This window comes from Trachurus japonicus, chromosome 11 (genome assembly GCF_045865225.1).
Source record: "Trachurus japonicus isolate A0001 chromosome 11, Traja_1.0".
In the NCBI taxonomy this organism is placed as follows: domain Eukaryota; kingdom Metazoa; phylum Chordata; class Actinopteri; order Carangiformes; family Carangidae; genus Trachurus; species Trachurus japonicus.
Genome location: NC_140917.1, coordinates 5,993,148 through 6,018,477, shown reverse-complemented (window position 1 = coordinate 6,018,477; position 25,330 = coordinate 5,993,148). Strand labels below are relative to the sequence as shown.

General features: G+C 39.4%; 4 protein-coding genes and 1 long non-coding RNA gene across 6 annotated transcripts in view; 1 reads left to right on the top strand and 4 right to left on the bottom strand.

Moving 5' to 3' along the window:
* Positions 1-787: 787 nt before the first annotated feature.
* Positions 788-25,330, bottom strand: part of LOC146978032 (major histocompatibility complex class I-related protein 1-like) — a 34,336-nt gene continuing 9,793 nt past the window's right edge. The window contains exons 1-7 of one of the 2 annotated variants that reach the window (XM_085790794.1): positions 3,664-3,766; positions 3,184-3,453; positions 2,412-2,690; positions 2,004-2,306; positions 1,138-1,239; positions 957-974; positions 788-852 (exon numbers count right to left, since the gene is read on the bottom strand). In XM_085790794.1, coding sequence (XP_085646920.1) covers positions 803-852; positions 957-974; positions 1,138-1,239; positions 2,004-2,306; positions 2,412-2,690; positions 3,184-3,453; positions 3,664-3,712 — 1,071 coding nt within the window. In that variant the 5' untranslated portion in view covers positions 3,713-3,766 and the 3' untranslated portion in view covers positions 788-802. Of the gene's footprint in view, positions 853-956; positions 975-1,137; positions 1,240-2,003; positions 2,307-2,411; positions 2,691-3,183; positions 3,454-3,663; positions 3,767-25,330 lie in introns of those variants that run through there. The other variant, XM_085790795.1, reaches the window with a different exon arrangement.
* Positions 5,070-6,262, bottom strand: LOC146978036 (uncharacterized). The gene is made up of 3 exons (XR_015037037.1): positions 6,018-6,262; positions 5,865-5,888; positions 5,070-5,328 (listed from the first exon to the last, which is right to left on the bottom strand). It is a non-coding gene; the product is annotated as an uncharacterized LOC146978036 (long non-coding RNA).
* On the bottom strand, positions 6,268-11,742 carry LOC146978035 (major histocompatibility complex class I-related protein 1-like; the record flags this gene model as incomplete). Its single annotated transcript, XM_085790454.1, has 4 exons — positions 11,574-11,742; positions 10,019-10,123; positions 6,678-6,956; positions 6,268-6,572 (listed from the first exon to the last, which is right to left on the bottom strand). Coding segments are annotated over exons 1-4 (858 nt in total), but the record flags the coding sequence as incomplete, so codon positions are not given.
* Positions 13,364-16,547, top strand: LOC146978034 (BOLA class I histocompatibility antigen, alpha chain BL3-6-like). The gene is made up of 6 exons (XM_085790453.1): positions 13,364-13,370; positions 14,037-14,306; positions 14,590-14,868; positions 14,961-15,263; positions 15,684-15,785; positions 16,498-16,547. Exons 1-6 carry the CDS (start codon positions 13,364-13,366, stop codon positions 16,545-16,547), a joined length of 1,011 nt encoding a protein of 336 aa, XP_085646579.1.
* LOC146978033 (major histocompatibility complex class I-related protein 1-like) lies at positions 20,930-24,620 on the bottom strand. Its single transcript, XM_085790801.1, has 7 exons — positions 24,572-24,620; positions 24,106-24,372; positions 22,270-22,548; positions 21,862-22,164; positions 21,548-21,649; positions 21,360-21,377; positions 20,930-21,229 (listed from the first exon to the last, which is right to left on the bottom strand). Exons 1-7 carry the CDS (start codon positions 24,618-24,620, stop codon positions 21,180-21,182), a joined length of 1,068 nt encoding a protein of 355 aa, XP_085646927.1. The 3' UTR covers positions 20,930-21,179.

Below are 25,330 nucleotides of genomic sequence, written 5' to 3'. Positions count from 1 at the left end.
AACCAAACAAAAACAGAAACCACATGGAATTCACATAAATAATTCACTTTTTCTCTTTGACCAGGCACTTTTTATGAAAGTAGCTATAGTAAAGACTTATTTTCTGAAGAACCATTCCAACTTTACCTCATCATCAACCCAAAACAACTCAGGTTTCACATTTTGCATTTTCTGAAACAAAAACTGCCTGGCTTCGTCATATAACGGACAATGAAACACAACATGCAGTTCATCCTCAATTACATTTAAATTACATAGTGTGCATAGTTTTTCATCCTCAGGTACTGAGTTAAACCTACCAACTTCTATTGCCAGAGGGAGAATCCCAGCCCTCAACTGTGCACATAAAGATCTCTTGGATCTATCCAATGGCAAAGTCACATAGGGTTCTGAAGAATATACATTTTACTACTACTAGTTTCTGCCTAAACCACACATCTTCTTACAAGTTAATATCTTCATATAAACACAAATATATAGGCTATAGCACATATGTACACATGGCACACTCACAAAGTGCCACCACTGTTTATCTGGTTCCACCAATCACCAGTCACCAATATACAGTATATATATTTACATATATATACACAAACACACACACACACACACACACACACACACACACACACACACACACACACACACACACACACACACACACACTATATAAACACAGCATAGCTCACTCATTAACTCAGCTATAGCACACAACCTGATTAAGATGTTAAATGTTTCAAGTTAATCGCAAAATTAATGCATTTATTTGGACTTTTCCCTCCCATCTGAGATTGTTTCTCAGTCAGGTTTTTGGATTCAAACTCTCAGAGAGTTCAGAGCTGCTGTCAGGAGCTGTAAGATCAGAAACACAGTTTATGTGAAACTTTTTTCAGCATTACATGTTGAAAACAATCTGAAAAGATCATTTTAAGTAGAGTAAGATACGTTTCACTTACAGGGTGGAGGCTGTTTGGCTAAAATGAGAAGAAGAGACAAAATGTCAGTCACGAGTTAAGGATGAAACAGGACTCATCTGTTTCCTTATTCTTTTTTTGTAAATATGTGAACATGGTCTTTAAGTATTGTACTGTAAAAGGCTTTATTAAATCAGTTAATCTTTCTGTCTTTTTCTCTCACCTTTCCTCCGTTTATAAACCATGAATCCAGTGACAGCCATGAGGACGAGAGTGAGAACAACCAGTGCAGAGATGATGGGGACAGTCATGTCACTGGGCTTTTCTGGTGAATATAAACAATAACATATCACTACCTTGTAGTTGGACGTCTGCACCAACCAGCCAAGGTGAAAATATAGTTACAATCTGTCAGTTTATGATTGTAGGAGCCATTTCCACCTACTGGCTCCTTCATTACCCATTGTACCCACACTGTGACATCATTGTAGCGGCTAAACCTAAACTTAAAGTCACTGATGGCCTGCTTAGACGAGATGAACCAATCCACGTGCTTGCTACTACAGGTCTGCAAGTTGACCTTTGACCATTTGGATACAAAATGTGTAAAATAATCATATTATATCATAGTTAGCAAACAAATCCATGACATGTTTTGTGACATCATAGTGACCTCTACACTCAGCATTTTGGCAACTTTGTTTTTCTTTTAAATGTGTCTTATGAATGAAGTTTGACTTGACTTGACATATGAGCACAAAATTTACCAATGCAAAAGACTCTTCTCTCAACTTCTCTCAAGGTGTTACAGTGATTTGTAGCTTTCAGCTCTGACTGTCCAGTGAAGCATGGAGCAGCAAGTGACCACAATTAGTCTTCTAATGTTGAGAAGCATATGACGTGAATATCCTGTATACTTAAAAGGCCTTCTGCACAGGATTAACCCCAGTTTACCCCGGCCAGAAGGAAGCATGATGTAACTGGTTTATTATGAGTTTTAATGAAGATAAATTAAACTGGAAAACGCTAAAATACCCAACAAACCACAGACATGACGTCACATTCAGGAGCTGCTGATGTCTCTCTTACCCATGTTGGTCCTGATCTGAGCTTTGTCCAGTTTGGTGACGATGTCGTCCTTGACTCCAGAGAGCTGAAACACACAGTCGTACCTCCTCCAGTCTTCAGCTTTGACTGATGAGACGTTCAGGTCAACACTCATCTGGAAGGATCCATCATGGTTGGGGAGGATCTCTCCTTGGTCCACGTCCTCATGAAGCTCCTCTCCATCTTTGGTCCAGAACATCAGGGCTCTGTGAGGGTAGAAACCTGTAGCGTGGCAGCTGACTGGAGAGGAGGGAGTCTTCTGGAGGAGAGACACTGAGGGGGGGACTGGAGAGAGGAGACAAGGAGTTATGATACAGTGGTGATTCAGTCTGATTGGTCGATATCAATATTGTTGTGATCATCAAACCACATCAGGTCATGTGACTCTACCTGTTCTCAGCAGAAAGTTCTTTCCATGGTTCAAGTACGTCTTCAACCACTCAGGACAAGTCTGAGTGACGAGATACTCAATAACTTTTATTCTCCCTTTCTCAGCATCCCATCTCAGTTTGGTGACGACAGCCTGTGGTTTTGGAGCGACCCATGTCTGTGTCTTGATGTCAAGTGTTATGAAGTCTTCTCCATCATAACCATACTGAACAAAACCAGTAACTTCTCCAGTTGCATCGTCCCATTCACATCCACTCATCCTCTGTAAAATGTGGACACCTGAGACAGAGACTGACGTTAACAGCGATGTACAGAATAGATGATGTCTCCACTGGACTCTGAGTTCAGATGGAGACATTGATGCATCTTCCTCCCTTTAATTATCCCTTGTCTCCTAACTGGTCTTAATAGAGGCAGTGCATTGAAAGGGCCACATCACTTTTACTGTATTGATTCATTAACTGGTTAAATGTGAGAAGTTACAGAACATCAGGGATTGGACACTGAGAGCTCAAGGTAAAAAAAAGAAGAAAAAAAGAACAAATAAATCAACCACTGACTTGATGAGGAAAATAGAATTGTATATAACATAATTATTTTTAAAAAGGTTTTGTTTTTTCATCCAAATGATTGTAATAAGCCCATCTGAACTTTACCCTACTCTACTGTATGATGTAGAGATGACTGACTGATCATTGTGTTGATGCTCTAAAGAGTCACTGAACTTTACATTAAAGCAGTAAAGCAATAAGACAATGCAGACTCTACTCACCTCCACTCTGGTTGAAGCGTTGTTTCAAACTGTGAATATTTGCTTTGAAGAAATTGGGCGTATAGTCAAAACACTCTCCATTGTACCACCGTAGATGTTGAGGATTCTCATCTAAAGCTGTTTTCATCCACGTCTGTTTTAGTTCAACTCTGTTTGTGTTGCTGTCACAGTGACCAGCCTGAATGTCGTCAACGAGTCCGACAGCCACGACCTCAGGGAAGTTTGTGACTCCAGTAGATACAGTGGAGACAAACTTAAGGGAGTGTTTCACTGTGAGGAAAAACAAGGATTTTTTATTATAGATATAAAACTATAATCCTCATAATTGTGATACATTCAGTTAGATTCTGTTGAAAATCCTGCAATGTGAAACCAAATCATGCAGCAGTGTGACATATGAGCAAAACCCAGAGCTGAGTAGAAAGTAAAGTGAAGAGTGGGAATAAATGTAAACACATTTCAATATAAATGTGATCTTACCTGCTGATGAACTGTGACAGAGAAGAAGAAACAAAAGTATTTTCTTCATTTTGTTTAGTTAAAATTGTGTCTTCATCAGCGCAGGTGTTTGTGCTTGGTCTTGTCACAGGCACAAGCAACGGTAATGATTTACAGACTCTCTGATAACAAACCTTCTTATATTAATGAACAGGACAAGTTAAGGTCAGAGTCCTCTCTGCCGTTTCATTTATATTAACAGATCAATCAGCTCTGTGATCAGTCAGTTCAGTTCCAGTCACCAACTGTGTGAACAGCAGCTTTGTGGCTCCTGATGAACCTGATGTTAACTGGCCCCAGTTCAGTGATTATAAAGACAATACTGCTGCTGCTGGTTCAAGTACAACTACTGCTGCAGACACTGCTGCCTTTAAAGACAGTGTGTGTTCAAATGCTTCAGAGTGTAAATTAAGTTCATCATTATCATTATATAAAGATCTTCATGTGAGAAACTATATATGTTTTTGGACTTTAGCAGCAGACAAGCTGAGACAGAGATGTCTACAGAAACAGATCACACTGAACTTTACACAGAAACATGAATCATAAACTCAGTGACATGATTGAAATAAGATGGAAATAAAACATAATTCCAGTGGTTATTTGGTATCCATGTCAAATTAAATACACAGCAAATTAAGAAGCATTTTTACCAACATATGGCGACACAAACCTTTAAAAAATTAGAGACTTTATTGAAAATAGAAAAAACAGTATTTGATATTTGTTTTTCTCTCTGTTGAGAAACAAACTGATACATAGCACATAGTAAATAACAAAAATCTGTTTTTTTTTGTGTTTTTTCTCTGAAAGGTCTGGTAAAAGTCTCTGAAACTAGAGGCAGGTTCAGATTAAGCTGTTTTTATTATTTATTTTCTTTTTTGTTGTCAGAAAGTTGCGTATGAAAAACGACTTATTATAATGTGGGAAACGGAGAAAATGTGTAATACAATATAATGCCATCCAACAGTTCCAAAAGGAAGGGTGCTCTTGCGCTTCAGCCGGGTAAATCGGTGCTCTCAGACAGGACCAGCAGGTTTAATTAATTGTTTGTATTATAGGCTATTTTGTATATTGTTTGTGTAGCCTACTCTTGGTGGGTGGGCCTAAGTTGCCCTTTGATCAAGTATCGCCCATCTGGTGAGTGCAAGAACATCATTGGCTTACGGCATAAGCCAATGAAATGAATGAACTCCAGGTAGTGACTATATAAGCTGCTGTGTCACCCTTTGTTCTGCTTACCTCTGATGAAGACGCATTGCGTCGAAACGTTAGGTGTTGTGTACCTCTATTATTATTATTATTAAATATCTGCATTGTATCGAGTGCTCCAGTCGTTTCTTTGGGTTCAGTCTTCGTGAAGTGACCCAAGTACACCTTGCTGCCATCCAACAGTTGTTGGCATGTAGGTTCAAGAGCTGTATGAATGTATGTGAATGGGACTAACGGTGTAAAGAAGTATGAACACTGTCAGTCTACAAGTACACACCCAAAGGTTAAACATCATGTGCTGCCAGGTGGGGGTCCGACTGCCAACAGGAAGTGTGAAGAGTCCATGTCAGGTTGACTTGTTCCACATGAAGTGTCCCAGTCTTCATCAGCTCTCTGGACTCAGTCTCTCATGGAGCTCAGAGCTGTTGACAGGAGCTGGAAGAGCAGAGTGAACACACTCTCAGTCCCTCCTCCACTTTTAATCACAGCAGATCAAACACAACCACAGGAAGTTTTACTGAGGAAGCCGAGAGCGTTTGGCTCAAATAATAAACTACAACTACAACACTGTATTTGATACAATGACAATGAAGTTTTGATTCGATTCTATAAACTACAGCTCAAACTGACTAATGAATCTTCTTCAGCTTCCTGTTCTCAGGCTGATGGTGTTCATAGAGCTGATCACATGGTCTATTAAGATGATATAGACGTGTTATTAATATACACATTGGGCAAGTGGACACATGTGAGAAACATCATGTAATCATAAAAATGTTCTGTTGGTGTAAGTTTACGTTCTCATCCTGTTCTAAGCAGAAAGTTGAAAACTGAATGAAACTTCTGCTGCAGCAAAGAGATAAAAGTTTAACTTCTGTTAACATGGAGATGAAAAATGAGAGAAAAGTGTTTACAGTGATTCATGGAGTTAAGATTCTTTGATCATTTAAAATTAAATAAGTTTTACTCACGAGCTGGAGGTGTTCGCTGCTTGGCTAAAAACAGAGGAAACATTTCAGTTACAGTTGAATATGACTGAAGGAGCGATGCAGAGCAGAGAACTGATGCAACTAAAGGATAAAAGCATCAACTGTAACAATCATTAGATCAAGTATCTCTTTCACCTTTCTTGTAAATCATGAATCCACAGAAGATGAAGACAAGAGTGAGGAGAACAACCACTGCAGGGACGATGATGACGGACAAGTTACTGGGCGTCTCTGGTGAACAAAAATAAATAAATGAGATATTAAGACTGGCACAGATAAATGAAACTATTTGTTCATTATCTTATTGGATCCTCATGTGACTTTCCCCTAAAGACGGTCTCTTCTAGAGTGATAGTGCTGGAGCTCAACTGATGATGTCACTCTTACCCATGTTGGTCCTGATGTGAGCTTTGTCCAGTTTGGTGACGATGTCGTCCTTGACTCCAGAGAGCTGAAACACACAGTCGTACCTCCTCCAGTCTTCAGCTTTGACTGATGAGACGTCCAGGTCAACACTCATCTGGAAGGATCCATCATGGTTGGGGAGGATCTCTCCTTGGTCCACGTCCTCATGAAGCTCCTCTCCATCTTTGGTCCAGAACATCAGGGCTCTGTGAGGGTAGAAACCTGTAGCGTGGCAGCTGACTGGAGAGGAGGGAGTCTTCTGGAGGAGACACACTGAGGGACGGGCTGGAGAGAGGAGACGAGGAGTTATGATACAGTGGTGATTCAGTCTGATTGGTCGATATCAATATTGTTGTGATCATCAAACTACATCAGGTCATGTGACTCTACCTGTTCTCAGGAGAAAGTTCTTCCCATAGTTCAAGTACATCTTCAGCCACTCAGGACAAATCTGAGTGTAGAAGTTCTCAATGTCTTTTATTCTCCCTCTGTCAGCATCCCAGCTCAGTTTGGTGGCGTCAGCCTGTGGTTTTGCAGCGATCCATGTCAGTGTCTTGAAGTCCAATGATAAGAAGCCTTCTCCATCATAACCATACTGAAGAAAACCAGTAACTTGTCCAGTCTCATCGTCCCATTCACATCCACCCATCCTTTGTAAGACGTGGACACCTGAGACAGAGACAGTTAAAGGACAGATGATGTCTCCTCTGGTCAGATGATCAGTTTCAGACCTTTCTCACAGTCCTCTGCTGCTCATGATTCAAAAACTGATAATAAGTGATCATTATTTAATATCTGTGGGAGCCACAAACAATCGGAGGACTGGATTTTGTGGTTTATACATTGTTAGGCTCAACCTCAGCTTCTCAGTGACACAGTTTATTTCCTGAGGTCTCAACAACATCAGTGATGAAACACATTTGTAGTTTTACTTTGAAGAGTCACTGACACTGAATCAGTTGGTTATCATTGTTCAGCAGCAAAACAACATTAAATATAGTTCAGACTGTACCTACCTCCACTGTGGTTAAAACTCTGCTTGACCTCTTGAATCCAGGATCTTAAACGAGGCAGAATCCCAAAACACTGTCCATTGTACAACTGCAGATGTTCAGGGTGATCGTCCAATGCTCTTTTCGACCAGGTCTGTTTTAGTTCCAGTGTGTTTGTGTTGCTGTCACAGTATCCGGCCTCAATGTCATCAATTAATGCAACACCCACAAACTCAGGGAGGTTTGTGACTCCAGAAGACAGAGTGGATACAAACTTCAGGCTGTGTTCCACTGTAGAAAAGGTTTTCATTATAAATATAAACCTTCACTCCTAATAAATGTGATATATTCAGTCAGATTCAGCTGAAAATCCAGTTGAGATAAAAGTGAAACCAATTTATGCAGCAGTGACACAGGAGTAAAACCCAGAGTTGAGCAGAAAGTAAAGTTAAGAGTTGAATAAATATTTAAATGTGATCCTACCTGCTGATGAACTGTGACAGAGAAGAAGAAGAAACAGTAACGTCTTCATTTTATTTTATTTTTAAACGTCTCTGTGTCCTCAGGTTGAAGTGTTTGAGCTCACTGCAAGAAAACGGAGCAGCACACGGCGCCGCCCTTATGTCTTGCATCCAATTTCCGTTTTGTGTTGCCAACTTCGGGCCTTTTCCCTAAATCTCTCGACTTTCCAAATCCTCTTTTTGGCGACTTATTTTGTCAAAACCCACTAGCGACAAATCTCGCGACTTTCTGGTGTTTCTGAGACTGTGACGTGAGAGCACGGAGCACCGTAACCTACTGTCCTCAACGAGCACCGGGAGCTGCTGTGAGCCCCCCCGCCTGACAGATGGACAGAGAGGAGACCCACTTCACTCCGTGTCGCCCACTGCAAGTGAATCGCGCTTGCGCAAAGAGCACACACACCTAATGTGTTAACTCCCAGTCTTTATCTCAAAGGGATTTTTAAATCGAAAACAACTGGACTTGGTTATTTGTCCAGTTGCCTAGACAAATAAACAAGTCCAGTTGCTTTCGATTTAAAAATCCCTTTGAGATACTATGACCTGGACAAATGAGAATGTATGCACAGGCTCCCTGTCTTTATCTACAAACTCCCTAGACTTTTCCACAAGGAACTGTAGGCTACTCTACTTTATTTAATCTAGTGGAGCCCCAGTTTGCATCTCCTGATTCTCATTGGTATCTCTCTCATTCCAACAGTAATGCAGCAGGAGGAGTTGTCCTGAAGGATCCACAGCAGATTAGTTTGACCTCATCTGATTCACACCCGACAGATTGTATGTAAGTCTGAAATGGACCTGATCATCATAGCACCATGAATCAGAGTCAGTAATTTCCTGCCAAACAAGGAAGGATATCTATCACATTTTAACATTTATAAATTGATTTCAATGAGTCTTTCATCCATACATATCCTCAGGAAAAGGATATTAGACAAACAAACTTGTGAGCACCTGTAATCATGTTTAACCCGGGTTAAAGATGATTGCAGTTGTATGGCTATGGCCAGTGCGTGTGCAATAGTCTAGCATATGTAGTTATTATGTGCGAATGTTTATGACCGGTATGTGTGCAATAATGGAGGTATAGTTACTATGTGTGAATGTTTATGGCCAGTTTGTGTGCAATAATCAGTCAGGGTGCAATCATGTAAGCATGCTCGGTCTGGTGAAAGTAAATCTAGCCCGAGCATGTGTAATTATATGTTTTTTTCAATTAATCATGTCAGTCACAACTACATAGATATATATTTTTTTATAATTCAACAATTATGTTAAGCACAACTGTATAGATATATATATATTTATATTTCAATGAATCATGTTAATTCCAGCTATATAGATTTTTTTTTTTTTTTTTTTTACAATTCAAAGAATCATGTCTAACTCTGTAACCATGTAAATGTACTTTTCTGTTATCTACTGGTCCTCTGTCTTTTTGGATTTTTTTATGTTAATTTGTTGTATTGTTTTGGGGACTACGGATGTAATTTAGCACACGCTTACATCCAGATATCATTAATTTACATTTAGACATGGAAATTCTTAAACACCACTTTATTTCCCCACTGAACAATCAGAGACAGAGTTTTAGTCGATGCAGGTATAGAAACAGGAAACAGAGGATCACACTGAACTTTACACAGAAACAACTGTGATGAACTCAGTGAAGCTGATTGACAGTGTGTTTAATTAGGTGGGTGATTCTACCTCAGTCTAAAGACAGATTGGTTATAGATGTGTGATAGATTTATTTCACATTTATGTACAGATCTAAATATACAGATGACACTCTCAGAGCTTCAGAGTAGAAAAGCAGCTGTCACTCAGACTCTGTTACAGAAAACAATCCCAGAGCTTCAGGTTGGATTCAGGTTCTCAGTCAGTTCAGAGTCACCAGGAGCTGTAAAAGTCACAAACATGTTGTTAGTCCACTCATCATCACACACTGAACTTCCTGTCTGGACAGTTTAGTTAAAACTCTTTAACCCACTGTAACGTTCATGTGTTCAGAGGCAGTAGAGGAAAAACAAGTTGTACTTACGAGGTGCAGGGAGTTCAGCTGAAAACAGAAGGAGAAGTTGACTTGTCAAACATTTTCATATTGAAGTGTAGAGTTTCATCAGACTCTGAGTCTTGACACTTGTTGCTTTATCACATTTTGACTCAGTGTTGCAGCCTGGACACAAACATCCACTCAGCTGCTGGACTCTCTCACCTGTCTTCTTTTTGTAGACCAGAAATCCAACGACAGAACAAATGAGGACGACGACAAGAACAACCACTGCAACAACGACGGTGATGGTCGTGTCACTGGACTTCTCTGTTCAACAAAACACAAAGAAACAAAACCATCATCACACAATGTGCAGGTGAAGCAGGTTAGAGCAGAGAGTCATGAGTTCATCATGTGTCACTTACAGCTGTAAGGTGACATTTATACCAGAGTGAAGTGATTTCTCTCCTTACTGTTCTCAGAACAGTGTTCCCGAGCTGATGTCTGTTTACATTCATCTGGTAATTTACTGCCCCCTTGTGGAGGCAGCAGGTTATTGTCTCTGGAAACTTGTCAACCATCTCTAGTTTGTGCACAGTGCTGCCCTGCTGCACTTAAAGGGCATTTCCAGTCATAATCAATGTTTACCTCAGATATCAGGTCACCTATGATCAGTTCATTTCATACCATCCACACTCCCAACTGCAGCGTGTGGACGATTGTATTCGTTTTTGTTCAAGAATCTATTGTTTTTTCAATGTTCATTGGCTACAGACTAATTATAAAATTGCTCTGTGGTCGCAAGTAACGTCCTTTTGACCATCATTAAAAAGTTTTAATTTGCTTTACAGTTAAATTAAATCCAATAGACTTATCACGGCTTCCGCTCTCATAAATCTATGAGGGACGTATTCTCTGAGCCGGAAAGAAACAAGGCCAAAGGCGTGGTAAGTCCGAATTTTAATTGACTTTAATTGTAAAGCTAATTTTAAAATTTAAATAATGGTCAAAAGTATGTTACTTGCGAACCAAAGAACAATTTTAAAATTAGTCCAGAGCCAATTAATATTGAAAAAAACGACAGATTCTTTAACAAAAACAAATATAAACGTCCACACGCGGCAGTTGGGAGTATGGATGGTATGAAATAAACTGATAATAGCTGACCTGATATCTGAGGTAAACATTGATTACAACTGGAAATGCCCTTTAATTGATGAGGTTTATTAACCAAGAGATGAGCTGCTCAGCTTTTAAACCACTGTATCTATGTTCACAACTGTTGTTGGAGATGAATTCACAGCTCAACTGTAGAACAAAGACTAAAATACCCAACAAACCACAGACATGACGTCACATTCAGGAGCTGCTGATGTCTCTCTTACCCATGTTGGTCCTGATGTGAGCTTTGTCCAGTTTGGTGACGATGTCGTCCTTCACTCCAGAGAGCTGAAACACACAGTCGTACCTCCTCCAGTCTTCAGCTTTGACTGATGAGACGTCCAGGTCAACACTCATCTGGAAGGATCCATCATGGTTGGGGAGGATCTCTCCTTGGTCCACGTCCTCATGAAGCTCCTCTCCATCTTTGGTCCAGAACATCAGGGCTCTGTGAGGGTAGAAACCTGTAGCGTGGCAGCTGACTGGAGAGGAGGGAGTCTTCTGGAGGAGAGACACTGAGGGACGGACTGAAGAGAGAGACAAGGAGTTATGATACAGTGGTGAATCAAGCTGATGAATCGTGACCATCAAACTACATCAGGTCATGTGACTCTACCTGTTCTCAGCAGAAAGTTCTTCCCATAGTTCACGTACATCTTCAGCCACTCAGGACAAATCTGAGTTAAGAAGACTGCAGTATAGCGGCTTCCACCTTTCTCAGCATCCCATCTCAGTTTGGTGACGACAGCCTGTGGTTTTGCAGCGATCCATGTCTGAGTCTTCATGTCCAGTGATATGAAGTCTTCTCCATCATAACCAAACTGAAAAAAACCATCAACTTCTCCAGTCTCATCGTCCCATTCACATCCACTGAATGACTGTAAGATGTGGACACCTGAGACAGAGACAGTTAAAGGACAGATGATGTCTCGTCTTTTAGACCTTTCTCACAGTCCTCTGCTGCTCAGGGTTCAAAAACAGATTATTTTTGTTGACTACTACTAATGTTGACTGGTTATTATGTTGATGCTCAGTAGATGGACCATTGTTTAACAGCCAAATCATTAAATATAATATAAAACAGACCGTACCTTCACTGTGGTTAAATTGCTGGTTGACATGTTGAATGGTGGCTCTGTGGACAGGCAGAAACTCAAGACACTGACCAGCGTACCACTGAAGATGTTCAGGTGCTCATCCAGTCCTCGTTTCATCCAGGTCTGTTTTATTTCTACTGTGGTTGTGTTGCTGTCACACTGACCAGTCTCAACGTCATCAAGCAGCGCCACGCCCACAAACTCAGGGAGGTTTGTGACTCCAGAAGACAGAGTGGAGAGAAACTTTACAGCGTGTATCACTGAGGGACAGACAAGGTTTTTTATTATAAATTTAAACCTTCATAATTGTGATATATTCAATCATCAGAGTCAGTTGAAACTCTAGTTGAGGTGAAAGTGAAACCAGGTCATGCAGCAGTGTGACGCAGTAAGAGTAAAACCCAGAGCTGAGCAGAAAAAAGTAAGAAAAAAGAAAGTGAAGAGTTGAATAAATATTTAGATGTGATCCTACCTGCTGATGAACTGTGACAGAGAAGAAGAAACAAAATCCACTTTTTCACTTTGTTTTCCCACAGACAATCAACGGATCGATGATACAGACACTTTAACATCCTGTCCATGAATAACAAAAAAGGAGAAGTGACAAAATCCCAATATTTGTCACTATGGGCCTGAAAATAAAAAATAGAAACCGGACAAACAGGAAGTTTTTGAAGCAGACAGACAGTATTAGAAGAATAAAACGGTATTAAAAATAAGAACACAATCAAATAAAATCTTCAGGGAAAATAGATAGGCTATTGAAGAAAGAACACAGAATATATATAGTATATATGATATACACAACAAAAAATGAAAATGACATAAAACAATATAGTGACAGCTGGTTTTCTACTCTGAAGCTTTGAGAGTGTCATGTATATTTAGATATGTACATACATGTCAAATAAATATATTGAAAAATATTGTCTGTGATTTTTCTTTGATTGATTATTTATACGTTAATTTCTTTACAATCAACCTCATCTCCGTAACCAATCCAGCTTTAGACTGAAATAGGACAGCCCACCTAATTAACACAGAAATGAACACTGCAGAAATAAAGAAAAGCAGAATAACATAAACAAAGCTCATGTGTTTAAATGAATGAATGAATGAATGGGTGTAAATGATCAGGTAGTGACGCCACAAACTTTTGCATGGAGACATTATTCAAAAAGTGAATCTTTGCTCAGTGTTCTTGATTTGTTATTGTTGTGAATGTGAGTTAAAAATAGAAACATGTTAAACAGGATTCACAACAAAGTAAGTTGTGTGGTTGAGATGAGCAACGGCAATGTGAACAATTATGTCAGGTAAAATACCACAGCTGCTGCACTTCAGTCGTTATTGTCTGACCACAATGTGTCATTCTCTGATTTTAAAGTACTTTATCATTAGAATCATTATATGTCAGAAAGTGATTTGAGTTGAACTGAGACAAGCTGAGACAGAAACAGAGGATCACAGGTGTTGAGGGTTAATGTTCTTGTTACTACTGTTAGTTGTGTGAAACCTGATAATCTTTGCAACGAGTCACAGATCGAGGAGACTCAGTTCATCTTCACGGAAGCAGTATCATGTCACAGAACATTTCATGCCCATGTGCACTGATGATGACATAATGTGCCAAAACTCCACTGAACGTCAACGTCTCAACCTTCCTCCTGGAGGAAACAGAGAGAAGTTAAAGCGTCTGTATCATCGGTCCTTTGTTTGTCTGGAAAAACAAAATGAAGACTTCACTGTTGTTTCTTCTTCTCTGTCACAGTTCATCAGCAGGTAGGATCACATCTAAATGTTTATCTCTTCTCTTCACTTTACTTTCTGCTCAACTCTGGATTTTACTCCTGCATCACACTGCTGCATGGTTTGTTTTCACTTTTATCTCAACTGGATTTTCAACTGAATCTGACTGAATATATCACATTTATGATGAGTTTATTTTAATATTTTTAATAAAAACCTCGTCTGTCCCACAGGGAAACACACCATAAAGTTTTTCTCCGCTGTATCATCTGGAGTTACAAACCTCCCTGAGTTTATCCGTGTTGCACTGCTTGATGACACTGAGGTGGGTCAGTGCAACAGCAACAGCAACACAGTCAAACTTAAACAGACCTGGATGAAACGAGCACTAGAGGAGCACCCTGAGCACCTGCAGCAGTTTTACACTGGACGGTGTTATGAAGAGCTGCCGCTCTCTAGAGCCAGGATTCACCAGGTCAAACAGCGTTTTAACCACAGTGGAGGTAGGTACAGTCTGTTACGTGACATTTGTGTGTGTGTGTGTGTGTGCGTGTGTGTGTGTGTGTGTGTGTGTGGAGGGTGTTGGATGTATATAAATATGCCGGGGAAGCCAGGAGGATGAGTTTTATAACATCAGGGAGCACTGGTCCCAGCTTCTTACAACTAAATGGATACCCTAACACTAACACAAAGACAAAACATAGACACATGCAGAAGCAAAAGAGAATGTCATTCAAATATTTAATACAATGAATAAAACATATCCAACCCCTGTCTCTGTCTCAGGTGTCCACATCTTACAGTGGTTGAGTGGATGCGAATGGGACGATGAGACTGGAGAAGTTAATGGCTTTGTTCAGTATGGTTATGATGGAGAAGACTTCATATCGCTGGACCTCAAAACAGAGACATGGACGGCTCCAAAACCACAGGCTGTCGTCACCAAACTGAGTTGGGATGCTGAGAGAGGAAGAATAAAATTCAATAAGAACTTCTTCACTCAGATGTGTCCTGAGTGGCTGAAGATGTACTTGAGATATGGGAAGAACTTTCTGCTGAGAACAGGTAGAGTCACATGACCTGATGTAGTTTGATGATCACAACAATATAGATATCGACCAATCAGACTGAATCACCACTGTATCATCACTCTCCAGTCCCCCCCTCAGTGTCTCTCCTCCAGAAGACTCCCTCCTCTCCAGTCAGCTGTCATGCTACAGGTTTCTACCCTCACAGAGCCCTGATGTTCTGGACCAAAGATGGAGAGGAGCTTCATGAGGACGTGGACCAAGGAGAGATCCTCCCCAACCATGATGGATCCTTCCAGATGAGTGTTGACCTGGACGTCTCATCAGTCAAAGCTGAAGACTGGAGGAGGTACGACTGTGTGTTTCAGCTCTCTGGAGTGAAGGACGACATCGTCACCAAACTGGACAAAGCTCACATCAGGACCAACATGGGTAAGAGATTCTGTTTTATCTACTTTGCTGACAACAAGGATTAACCATAGGTGCTATTTTTGTTGTCGATTTCTGTTTTATTTTGAAAGTATAGTGAGTATAGTATAGTGAAAAAAACATCATAATAGGATAAAAATACTGGTCATTCCTCACCTGCAATCTGTACAGGTCTTAATTCTTTCACCTTGTGGATGCAACATCTCCAAATTCCTTTGAATTTGGTTAAACATGTATTGATTCATTTGTGGTGGTCAGAGTTCACAATATGAAATGCGACACCTCCACTTTTCTGCAGATTTACATAAATTGATTACTCAGTGCTGTAACTCAGGGACAGACAGACAGATTGTGACCATATTTTCACCTTGGCTGGTTGATGCAGATGTCCAACTACAATGTCTTATTGTTTATATTCACCAGAGAAGCCCGGTGACACGTCCGTCACCGTCGTCTCTGCACTGGTTCCTCTGGCTCTCGTCCTCATTGTTGTTACTGGATTCCTGGTTTATAAGAAGAAGAAAGGTGAGAGAGAAAAACAGAAAGATTATCTGATGTAATGCCTTTTACAATACTTAAAGATCATGTTCACAGATTTACAAAAAAAGGAATAAATGAAGGGAAACAGATGAGTCCTGTTCTATCCTGACAATAACAACTGTATCTGAAATGTTTTGTCTTTTCTTCTCATTTTAGCCAAACAGCCTCCACCCTGTAAGTGGAACTTATCTTACTCTAGTTTCCTTTTTTCTTTTCCAAGACAAGACATTTCTCATACCTTTTTGTTGACAGTTTCCACATGTTCTTCCGCCTTCCTCAGAACTGTCACCATGATGTCAGATGGTGACGTGCCTTAAGGCATTTATGAAAACATTCTCAGATGTTTTCCTAGGTATAAATCAAAACAATCACTTTCAGATGATTTACTAAGGAGGAATGATTTACACCGTGAAGTCAGATGGTGACGTGCCTTCGTCTGAAATCACTGTGACAGTTCTGAGGAAGGCGGAAGAACATGTGGAAACTGTCCACAAAAAGGTATGAGAAATTTCTTGTCTTGGAAAAGAAAAAAGGAAATTAATTATTTCATACGGACATAATGAACTTTCATGTTATTATCTTACTCTATTCATAATGACCTTGGACATTATGCACTTCATTATGCAACCTTTTCAGATTGTTTTCTACATGTACAGCTGAAAAAAGTTTCACATAAACTGTGTTTCTGATCTTACAGCTCCTGACAGCAGCTCTGAACTCTCTGAGAGTTTGAATCCAAAAACCTGAGAGACAAACAATCGATCAGCGGCCTCAGATTGGATGAATGCATTCGTTTTTGTGATGTGAGCATTGATTGATATATTGTAACTAACTTAGTATATGGTATAGAGGGTAAAGATTTAGTTATGGAGATAGCTTATATATTTATATTTATATTAATGATGATATGTATGTAGTATGTATTTATTTTGGTTATATAGATATTTATATAGAATATATTTTTGTAATTATATACTTATATGGATAATGATGTAGCATATATTTAATTTTGTAATTATATATTTATATAGATATTTATTAAGGTTACACATGGTATATACTTATATAGGTCTATTATGTACTGTAGTTAGGATGTATAGTTGCAAACCAAAGAGCAGATAAAAGGGGTGGGAAATTAAAATAAGTATTGTACTTCTTCCCACTTCCTTTTTCGAACAATGTGCGGTGTTTTGTTATGTCTTAGCTCTTTATTTTTAATATTTTGTTTGGTTTTTTTCTCTTTTTTTTCTATCTATTGTATGTACAATAGTTATATACAATTTCTTTTATTTTTATTTTTATACATGTTCGAAAATAAAAATACATTCATTCATTCATTCATTCAATTTGAAACATTTAACATCATGTCATGTGCTAGCTGAGTTAACAAGTGAGCTATGCTGTTTTGATTCTGATCACTGAGAAGTAGCAGTTATGATATTAATGAAATGTTAGGCTATAATGTAGTAGTAGTGTTGCAGCTATTTAATGAATGAAGGGGAGACACTGTATAGGCACATTCATTCAAAAATTCTTCTCATCTTCCTTTGTTCTTTTTCATATTTGCACCGACACTTGAACATGGAGTGCATTTTTTGTTAATACACTTAATGTTGGTATAAAAAATATCACCATCTAAACTGATCACTTTAATGGCCTTGGTGGTTTTGAGATAGGCATAGTGGATATGAGAAATAAGGCCTTGGCAGTGACAGTGAGTTTTGATGGTTTCAGTGAATTTCACAGGAGAGAATTCACAGTTTGAAAAACTTGAACAATATGAAATCATAGTATTTGAATATAGAGGTAGGCTACTGTACTTGCTTTGTGTTGATTCAATATGAATCATGGTGAAAATTAGCAAAAAACGATTAACAGCAAAAGAAAATTGTGTGATCAAATGTGTGGTAAAAAGAGTGTCTGATATTTTATGGTAGTTGAAGTATGGCAATAACATTCATCTGTTTATTTATTTTCTTTGGTAAGAAAGGCAGTATTTAAGTGTATGATGAGAGGTTTTGGTAACAGGTGGAACCAGATAAACAGTGATGGCACTTTGTGAGTGTGCTGTGTGTTTATATGAAGAAATTAAACCGTAAACCAGACGGACCACCCATGTGGTTTAGGCCAAGGCAGAAGCTACCTATCTGACTGACACCTACAGCAGGGTCTAATGACTGGTCATCTACAGCAGCCACCAAACTGCCCTGTCTTTGTTGTTGGTGTTTAACATTTTAATAAAGTCTTCACTTTTCAAAACTTTCATGTTTATCTGTAACTCTATTTACAGTGATATTTTACTGAGATATTTTACTTGATCATTCAATGTTCTCACTTGAATTTGATAAATTATCAAATACCTGGGAGTTTATGTGGGCAGTGCTCTCTCCTGGTCAGATCATGTCAACTACATCTGTAATAATGTACTACAAAGTTGTTTTGGCCAGTCTGCATTTTCTATTAGGGCTGTTCGTGAATGGAACTCTATTCCAACTCACATTAGAAACATTTCAAATTATGCCTCCTTTAAACACTTTTTTAAAAAAAGTGGCTAATTAGTGGTCAAGACTGTGAACATTAAATTTTCCGTCATGTTGTCTGTCAGTGTATTAATTGTCTAGTATTGTTGCTTTTTGTGCATGGCCTCTAATGTGTTTAATGTTATTGTGTCTTGTGTACATTTTTTTTCCTGTTGATGTTTGTGTTGCTGCTTAATGTTGCTTCTGTTTGAGTTGAGTTTATGTTAGTTTGTGTGTGTATGCATGGACTTTCGCTGAGCTCTCTGTCTTTTGTCCACTATTCAGATTTAGCTTTTTAATCATTGAATGTATTATTTGTATGTTGACAATCAAATCATTTTATTTTCTTTTAGGGTGACTTTTAACATCAGTCCAGGGACAACAGATGTAAAATAGCCTTTTGGCTAATTCCGGCACGTTTACATTTGTTTAAATGTTTTTATTAATGTGCATTGTCCCTGATCTTTAAACCTTTAAATAAAATAAAATAAAGTATCCACTTCCTGAGGAGACTCAGACCATTTGGAGTTAGTAGGGACATCTTACATCTGTTCTTCTGTTCCACAATTCAATCTGTCCTGCTGTACATCTGCCCAGTCTGGTCCCGTGGTCTTACTGTCCAGCGAAAGGGCAGCAGGATACAGAGACTTTTGAGAATCTGCTCTAAGATGGTGGGTGACCCTGTTGAGAGTGGCTTCCTTTGACTGAGCACTCCCTGAGGCTGGCCAGGAAATTCACACTGAACCCTTCACATGTGCTACACAACGAGTACCAGCTCCTGCCCTCTGGGAGACACTTTACGGTTGCACGTTGTAGAAAAAACAAATATGTTTTCCTTTGTTCCTCATTCCTATTAAACAACCAGCGCTAGTAGCAGCCTACAATTTTAATCCTGACAAACCTACATCTTAATAAAAGACTCAAAGGTAAGATTATTTCATGCTTCTGGGTCTTCTTTCTTTAACAAAGTTAGTTACAAAAAAACAACTTCAACATTTCATGTTCTGTTATTGAACTGCTAACAGCTATATTAGATAGAAGTAAGGCAGCGTTTGAATAGCATAGTTGGCTACATTTATTGTTGTGACCCTGGCTTCACATGTATTATCAACTCTCAGCAATCAACCAACACACATTTTAAAATGTTCTTGCACCAGAGCTGAATGACAAACTTAAACCTTTAACACGTTTCATTATTTGTGTCATTGATTTATTTTTCAATAAAATCGTCTTTCTGTGTTTTGCAGTTTTGATAATGTGATGCATTCTCCTACTTACACATTCAGTACATACTCCTGCAATACCGTGGTTTGGCCAGGAGGTGTCACTGTTTCCAACGTTAACAGCATAGAGCCATTTCTAACAGAGCTGCTCCTGGTCAGGTGAAGCAACAGAAGCAGTGAGAAAACTTAATTACACCTCAACATTTATTTTATCACACACAAGATGGTAACCAACCGATCATCCAGAGGAACCAGAGGGAGGAAGTCTTCAGTCACCATGGCAACACATTTACTGAAGCTAAATAAGGATGTTATACACAGCATTGCCGCCATACGTTTGGCTGAATGGACGGGTAATTGCAAGAAAAATGTCACTGTAACTGGAGTCATAGATGAACAGGGTGGAATGAAGTTTTGAAAAGTGGGAACTTTATTGAAATGTGACAGAACAACAACAAAGGCAGAAAACCCCATCAGACATTTGATGGCTCCTGTAGATGACCAGTCATTAGACCCTGCGGTAGGGGTCAGTCTGTTGTCAAAGATAGTATGAAGCTTCTGCTTAAATCACGTGGGTGATCCGTCTGGTTTATGGCTTAATATCTTCATATAAACACATGGCACACTCACAAAGTGCCATCACTGTTTATCTGTTCCCACCAGTCATCAACAGCTCTGTTATCATAAACTTAAATACTACCACATGACCTGTCTCACCAAAGAAAACATTTTAACAGAATTTTATTATTTAAACTAAAATAATAAAATATTTAGTTTAATAAATAATTTAATAAAATAAAATATCAGACACTCATTTACCACACATTATAATACACTTTTCTTTTACTTTTTCTTTTGTCTTCTTGTTTTGTTTTTGTTCTTAAACCAACACTAAGTAACTTTTCAACCTTCATATAATATTTTCAGAACTTTTGTGATGGTACATCGACTTACAACAGGTTGAATGACACCTCTGTCATGGTCTGAGGAGTGTCTGTATCGCCTTCACTGGCACTAAGCAGCTTCGAGGTGGATGGTAGGAACCCCTCCACACAAAAAACTACAGATGTGCTGACCGCTTTACGGCAGATGTCACTTCCCCCTTTCCCCATTCGTTAAAAACATGGAAGTCAATGCAAACGCCTATGTGGGATTATCATGGCAGAAGCAGCAAGAAAACCAAAGAAATTTAAAGTTTTTTTTCCTGAGGAAACGAAAAAACGAAAGAGGAAGAGTTATGTGCTGCGTCACGGCTCTGGCACCTGGAGAGCTTCAATTTTTGCCAGACGCCGGAGCACGGCAAATAAATTCAGCACAGAGCAGCTTGTGTGAGACAGGGAATTGTGTACAAAATACAAAACAAAACACTCGGTTAATTTTCAAAATAAAATACACCGCGTTATGGCGGATCATATTTCCCACACTACACCTTGAAAATGTTGTCATGGGCTGAGGTCGACCTGAAGTCAACAGGTCAGAGGTTTTCACTACTTCTCATTCATCACAATCAGAACAGCATAACTCACTCGTTAACTCAGCTATAGCACACGGCATGATCAACATGTTAAATGTTTTAAATTATGCCTTCATTTGAACTTTTCCCTCCAATCTGAGGCTGCTGATCGATTGTTTGTCTGTCAGGTTTTTGGATCCAAACTCTCAGCGAGTTCAGAGCTGCTGTCAGGAGCTGTAGGATCACAAACACAGTTTAAGTGAAACATTTCTCAGCATTAGATGTAGAAAACAATCTAAAAAGGTAGAAAAGTGCAAATTATGACCAAGATCATTTTAAGTAGAGTAAGATAAGTTTCACTTACAGGGTGGAGGCTGTTTGTCTAAAATGAGAAAAAAAAACACAAATGTTTTAGTCACAGTTGTAAATGTCAGGATGCAACAGGACTCATCTGCTTCCTTCATTTGTTCCTTTTTTGTAAATCTTCGAACATGATTGTCAAGTATTGCAAAAGTCATTAAATCAGATAATTTTTCAGTTTTTCTCTCTCACCTTTCTTCTGTTTATAAACCATGAATCCAGTGACAGCGATGAGGACGAGAGCGAGAGGAACCAGTGCAGAGATGATGGGGACGGTGGTGTTACTGGGCTTTTCTGGTGAATATAAACAATGATTTATATTTTTCAGCTCTGACTATCTGGTGAAGCGAGGAGCAAGTGACATCAGTTAGTTTATTCTAATGATGTAAGTGGTTTATTATTATGAGTTTTAAGTGAAGATTACTTACTAAATGGAAAAAAAATCTAAATACCCAACAAACCACAGACATGACGTCACATTCAGGAGCTGCTGATGTCACTCTTACCCATGTTGGTCCTGATGTGAGCTTTGTCCAGTTTGGTGACGATGTCGTCCTTCACTCCAGAGAGCTGAAACACACAGTCGTACCTCCTCCAGTCTTCAGCTTTGACTGATGAGACGTCCAGGTCAACACTCATCTGGAAGGATCCATCATGGTTGGGGAGGATCTCTCCTTGGTCCACGTCCTCATGAAGCTCCTCTCCATCTTTGGTCCAGAACATCAGGGCTCTGTGAGGGTAGAAACCTGTAGCGTGGCAGCTGACTGGAGAGGAGGGAGTCTTCTGGAGGAGAGACACTGAGGGACGGACTGGAGAGAGTAGACAAGGAGTGATGATACAGTGGTGATTCAGTCTGATTGGTCGATATCAATATTGTTGTGATCATCAAACTACATCAGGTCATGTGACTCTACCTGTTCTCAGCAGAAAGTTCTTCCCATAGTTCACGTACAGCTTCAGCCACAAAGGACAAATCTGAGTGAAGAAGTTCTCATAGTATATTGCTTCCGCTTTCCTAGACTCCCATCTTAGTTTGGTGATGACAGCCTGTGGTTTTGCAGCGATCCATGTCTGTGTCTTCAGGTCCAGTGATATGTAGTCTTCTCCATCATAACCAAGCTGAAGAAAACCATTAACTTCTCCAGTCTCATCGTCCCATTCACATCCACTTAACCTCTGTAAGATTTGGACACCTGAGCCAGAGACAGAGACAGTTAAAGGACAGATGATGTCTCCTTAGACCTTTCTCTCAGTCCTCTGCTGCAGGATCCAAAAGCCACGAATGATTGGTGGACTGGATTTTGCGATTTATGTTTTGGTTGGTTATGGTTTATATATTTTTTTATATGATATATGATTGTCATTTTTTTAAACAGTCACAGTGATAGAGTGAGAGAGTTGTGTATCATAAAATAATGAAGGTTTTATTTTTTTTATTTTTTACATAATTTGAACCTGCATCAAATTACTTTCAGTAAAATATCAAATAAAAATGAGGCCGAACCTCAGACTCTCAGTGACTTTTAGCTCATTTCCTGAAGTCTCTATGATATCAGGGATGGAACTTTATTTATATTTCTCAGTTGGTAACAAACAAATGCGGAGGAATTTACTGGAATACATCTGTAGTTTGATGAATTAGTGTTTTAAACTTTGACTTTTGTAATGACTGGAAACCTTTGACATCAGACTGTCCAGTCATGAAGACTCCCTCAGTATCAGAGACTCATAAGTGATAGTTACAGGAGAGCAGTGGCCTCGTCTACAGAGACCTCAACAGAGTCTATTAAGTTCCTCATGTGTAGAGTCTGTTTCCAGAGTGTGAAGATGCAGAACTTCAAGACTCTGATGTGTTTAGTTTGTAACATGCATCGACAAAGCTGAACACAAAGTGACACAGGAAACAAACAACACAAAACTAACTAATTTGAAGAGTCTGACACTGATTCAGTCAGTTATGAGAAGCTTCAGCTGAACATCACCTTCCTTCATGTTCATTGATGATTATGTTGAGGCTCAATAGATGGACCATTGTTTAAAGGTACATTGTGTAAGAATTCCTCCCATCTAGCGTTGTGGTTGTAGATCGCAAGCAACTCAGTCGTATTTTTCATGCTGCATTCACGTGAAATCAGGCTTAAGGCAGACGGACAACTGCTGCTGCAGGTAACGGCATAAACAAGCGTCTATTTAAACAAGTGGCCCGTCAGGACGAAGCAAAACAATACACGTGACAATATGTTGTCATGGCGATGTGGTATTGTTTACCTGACCCACGTTTTACCGGCTTTCTCTGGACTTCTGTGACTAAAATGACATCTGGTTTGTTACCGACGGCCGTTTTTCCGACTGCACCTGCATTCAGGTGCAGTCCTCACAGTCCTCACTGCGTTACCACGGTGACTTTTCACAGACGCCACCTCGACCTGAGCCGACAGCTCCGGTGTCTCCGCTGAGTTTCCGTGGTTTCCTACCGTCATGCTGCCACTGAACGTAAAAACATGGCAACACCACATGGCAGCAGCACCGAGCTTACCCGCTCCATGTAGATATGAATGATATGAACGGCTAATTCAGAGCTGAAAGGAACACTTCACTTTGTTGATGGGGGGAGGGGGGATTACTGGTTAATGAAAAACTTACTTTTGAACGAAATAATTGATTTTCTTGAATAGATAACAGAAGAAGTTACACAATGTCCCTTTAACAGCAAAACATTGAATAACATACATAATACAGACTGTACCTACCTCCACTGTGGTTAAAACGTTGCTTGACCTGGTCCAACCTGGCTCTTGATTCAGGCAGAGCTTCAAAACACTCTTTATAGTACCACAGCATGTGTTCAGGGTTCTCATCCAGCGCTCGTTTCATCCAGGTTTGTTTTATTTCGACTGTGTTTATGTTGCTGTTGCATTGACCAGTTTCAGTCTCATCAACCAGTCCAACACTAACAAACTCAGGGAGGTTTGTGACTCCAGAAGATACAGTGGAGAAAAACTTAGTGGAGTGTTTAACTGTGGGACAGACATGGTTTTTATTATAAATATAAACCTTCACTCATCATAAATGTGATAAATTCAGTCAGATTCAGTTGAAAATCCAGTTGAGATAAAAGAGAAACCAAACCATGCAGCAGTGTGACGCAGGAGCAAAACCCAGAGCTGAGCAGAAAGTAAAGTGAAGAGTTTAATAAATATTTAAATGTGATCCTACCTGCTGATGAACTGAGACAGAGAAGAAGAAGCAAAAGAAATGTCTTCATTTTGTTTTGCCACAGACGGACAAAGGACTGATGATACAGACACTTTAATGTCCCCTCTGTGAGTAACAAACAAGAGAAGTGACAAAACTTGACATTTGTTACTTTACTTCTGTGAATTAAAAATAGAAACTGGTCAAACAGGAAGTTTTTCTTGGAAACCAGAGACGATGAAACAAAGAGCGGTACAACTGACTGAAACTTCTCTGATATGTGTAGAAAACTACTGAGGTACAAATGAACCAGACTTTTATGATCCACTGTTATAAAGAGAAAATTAAAAAGTCATCACTGTCAGGAAAAACTAATGCTGCTCACATGTCTTTGATGAAGCACAGTGTGTTCACTGATTGTAATGAGAGCTTTCTAAATAAAGTTTATTTATCATCATGTTTCTTATCAGCTCTGCAGGTGAGGAACTGCATCATGTCCAATCAGTCAGTGTCTCTGTGGTTCATGTGTTTTGGACTTGAGCAGCAGACAAGTCCAGACTGAGGATCACTCTGAACTTTACACAGAAACATGAATCAAGAGCCTGATGAACTCAGTGGACTCTGATCTGTGAGGAGACTGACTGCTCAGCTAACACCCATGTCCCTGGAACAACAGACACAACGAGGACTTTGACTGTTGGAGGTTTTTATTGAAAAGTGAAACATCAGAGAGAAAAGACAGAACAATACATGTGATCTCTGATGATCCTGTAACGACCA

Bases quoted from the DNA above. Each gene is read 5' to 3' on its own strand.
- LOC146978034 (XM_085790453.1), top strand. The intron at 14,307-14,589 runs GTAGGTACAGTC...TCTCTGTCTCAG, and splicing joins GCGTTTTAACCACAGTGGAG to GTGTCCACATCTTACAGTGG. The intron at 14,869-14,960 runs GTAGAGTCACAT...ATCACTCTCCAG, and splicing joins GAACTTTCTGCTGAGAACAG to TCCCCCCCTCAGTGTCTCTC.
- LOC146978033 (XM_085790801.1), bottom strand. From the start codon at position 24,620: ATGAAGACATTTCTTTTGCTTCTTCTTCTCTGTCTCAGTTCATCAGCA. The intron at 22,549-24,105 runs GTAGGTACAGTC...TCTCTGGCTCAG, and splicing joins ACGTTTTAACCACAGTGGAG to GTGTCCAAATCTTACAGAGG. The intron at 21,650-21,861 runs GTAAGAGTGACA...TATATTCACCAG, and splicing joins TCACATCAGGACCAACATGG to AAAAGCCCAGTAACACCACC.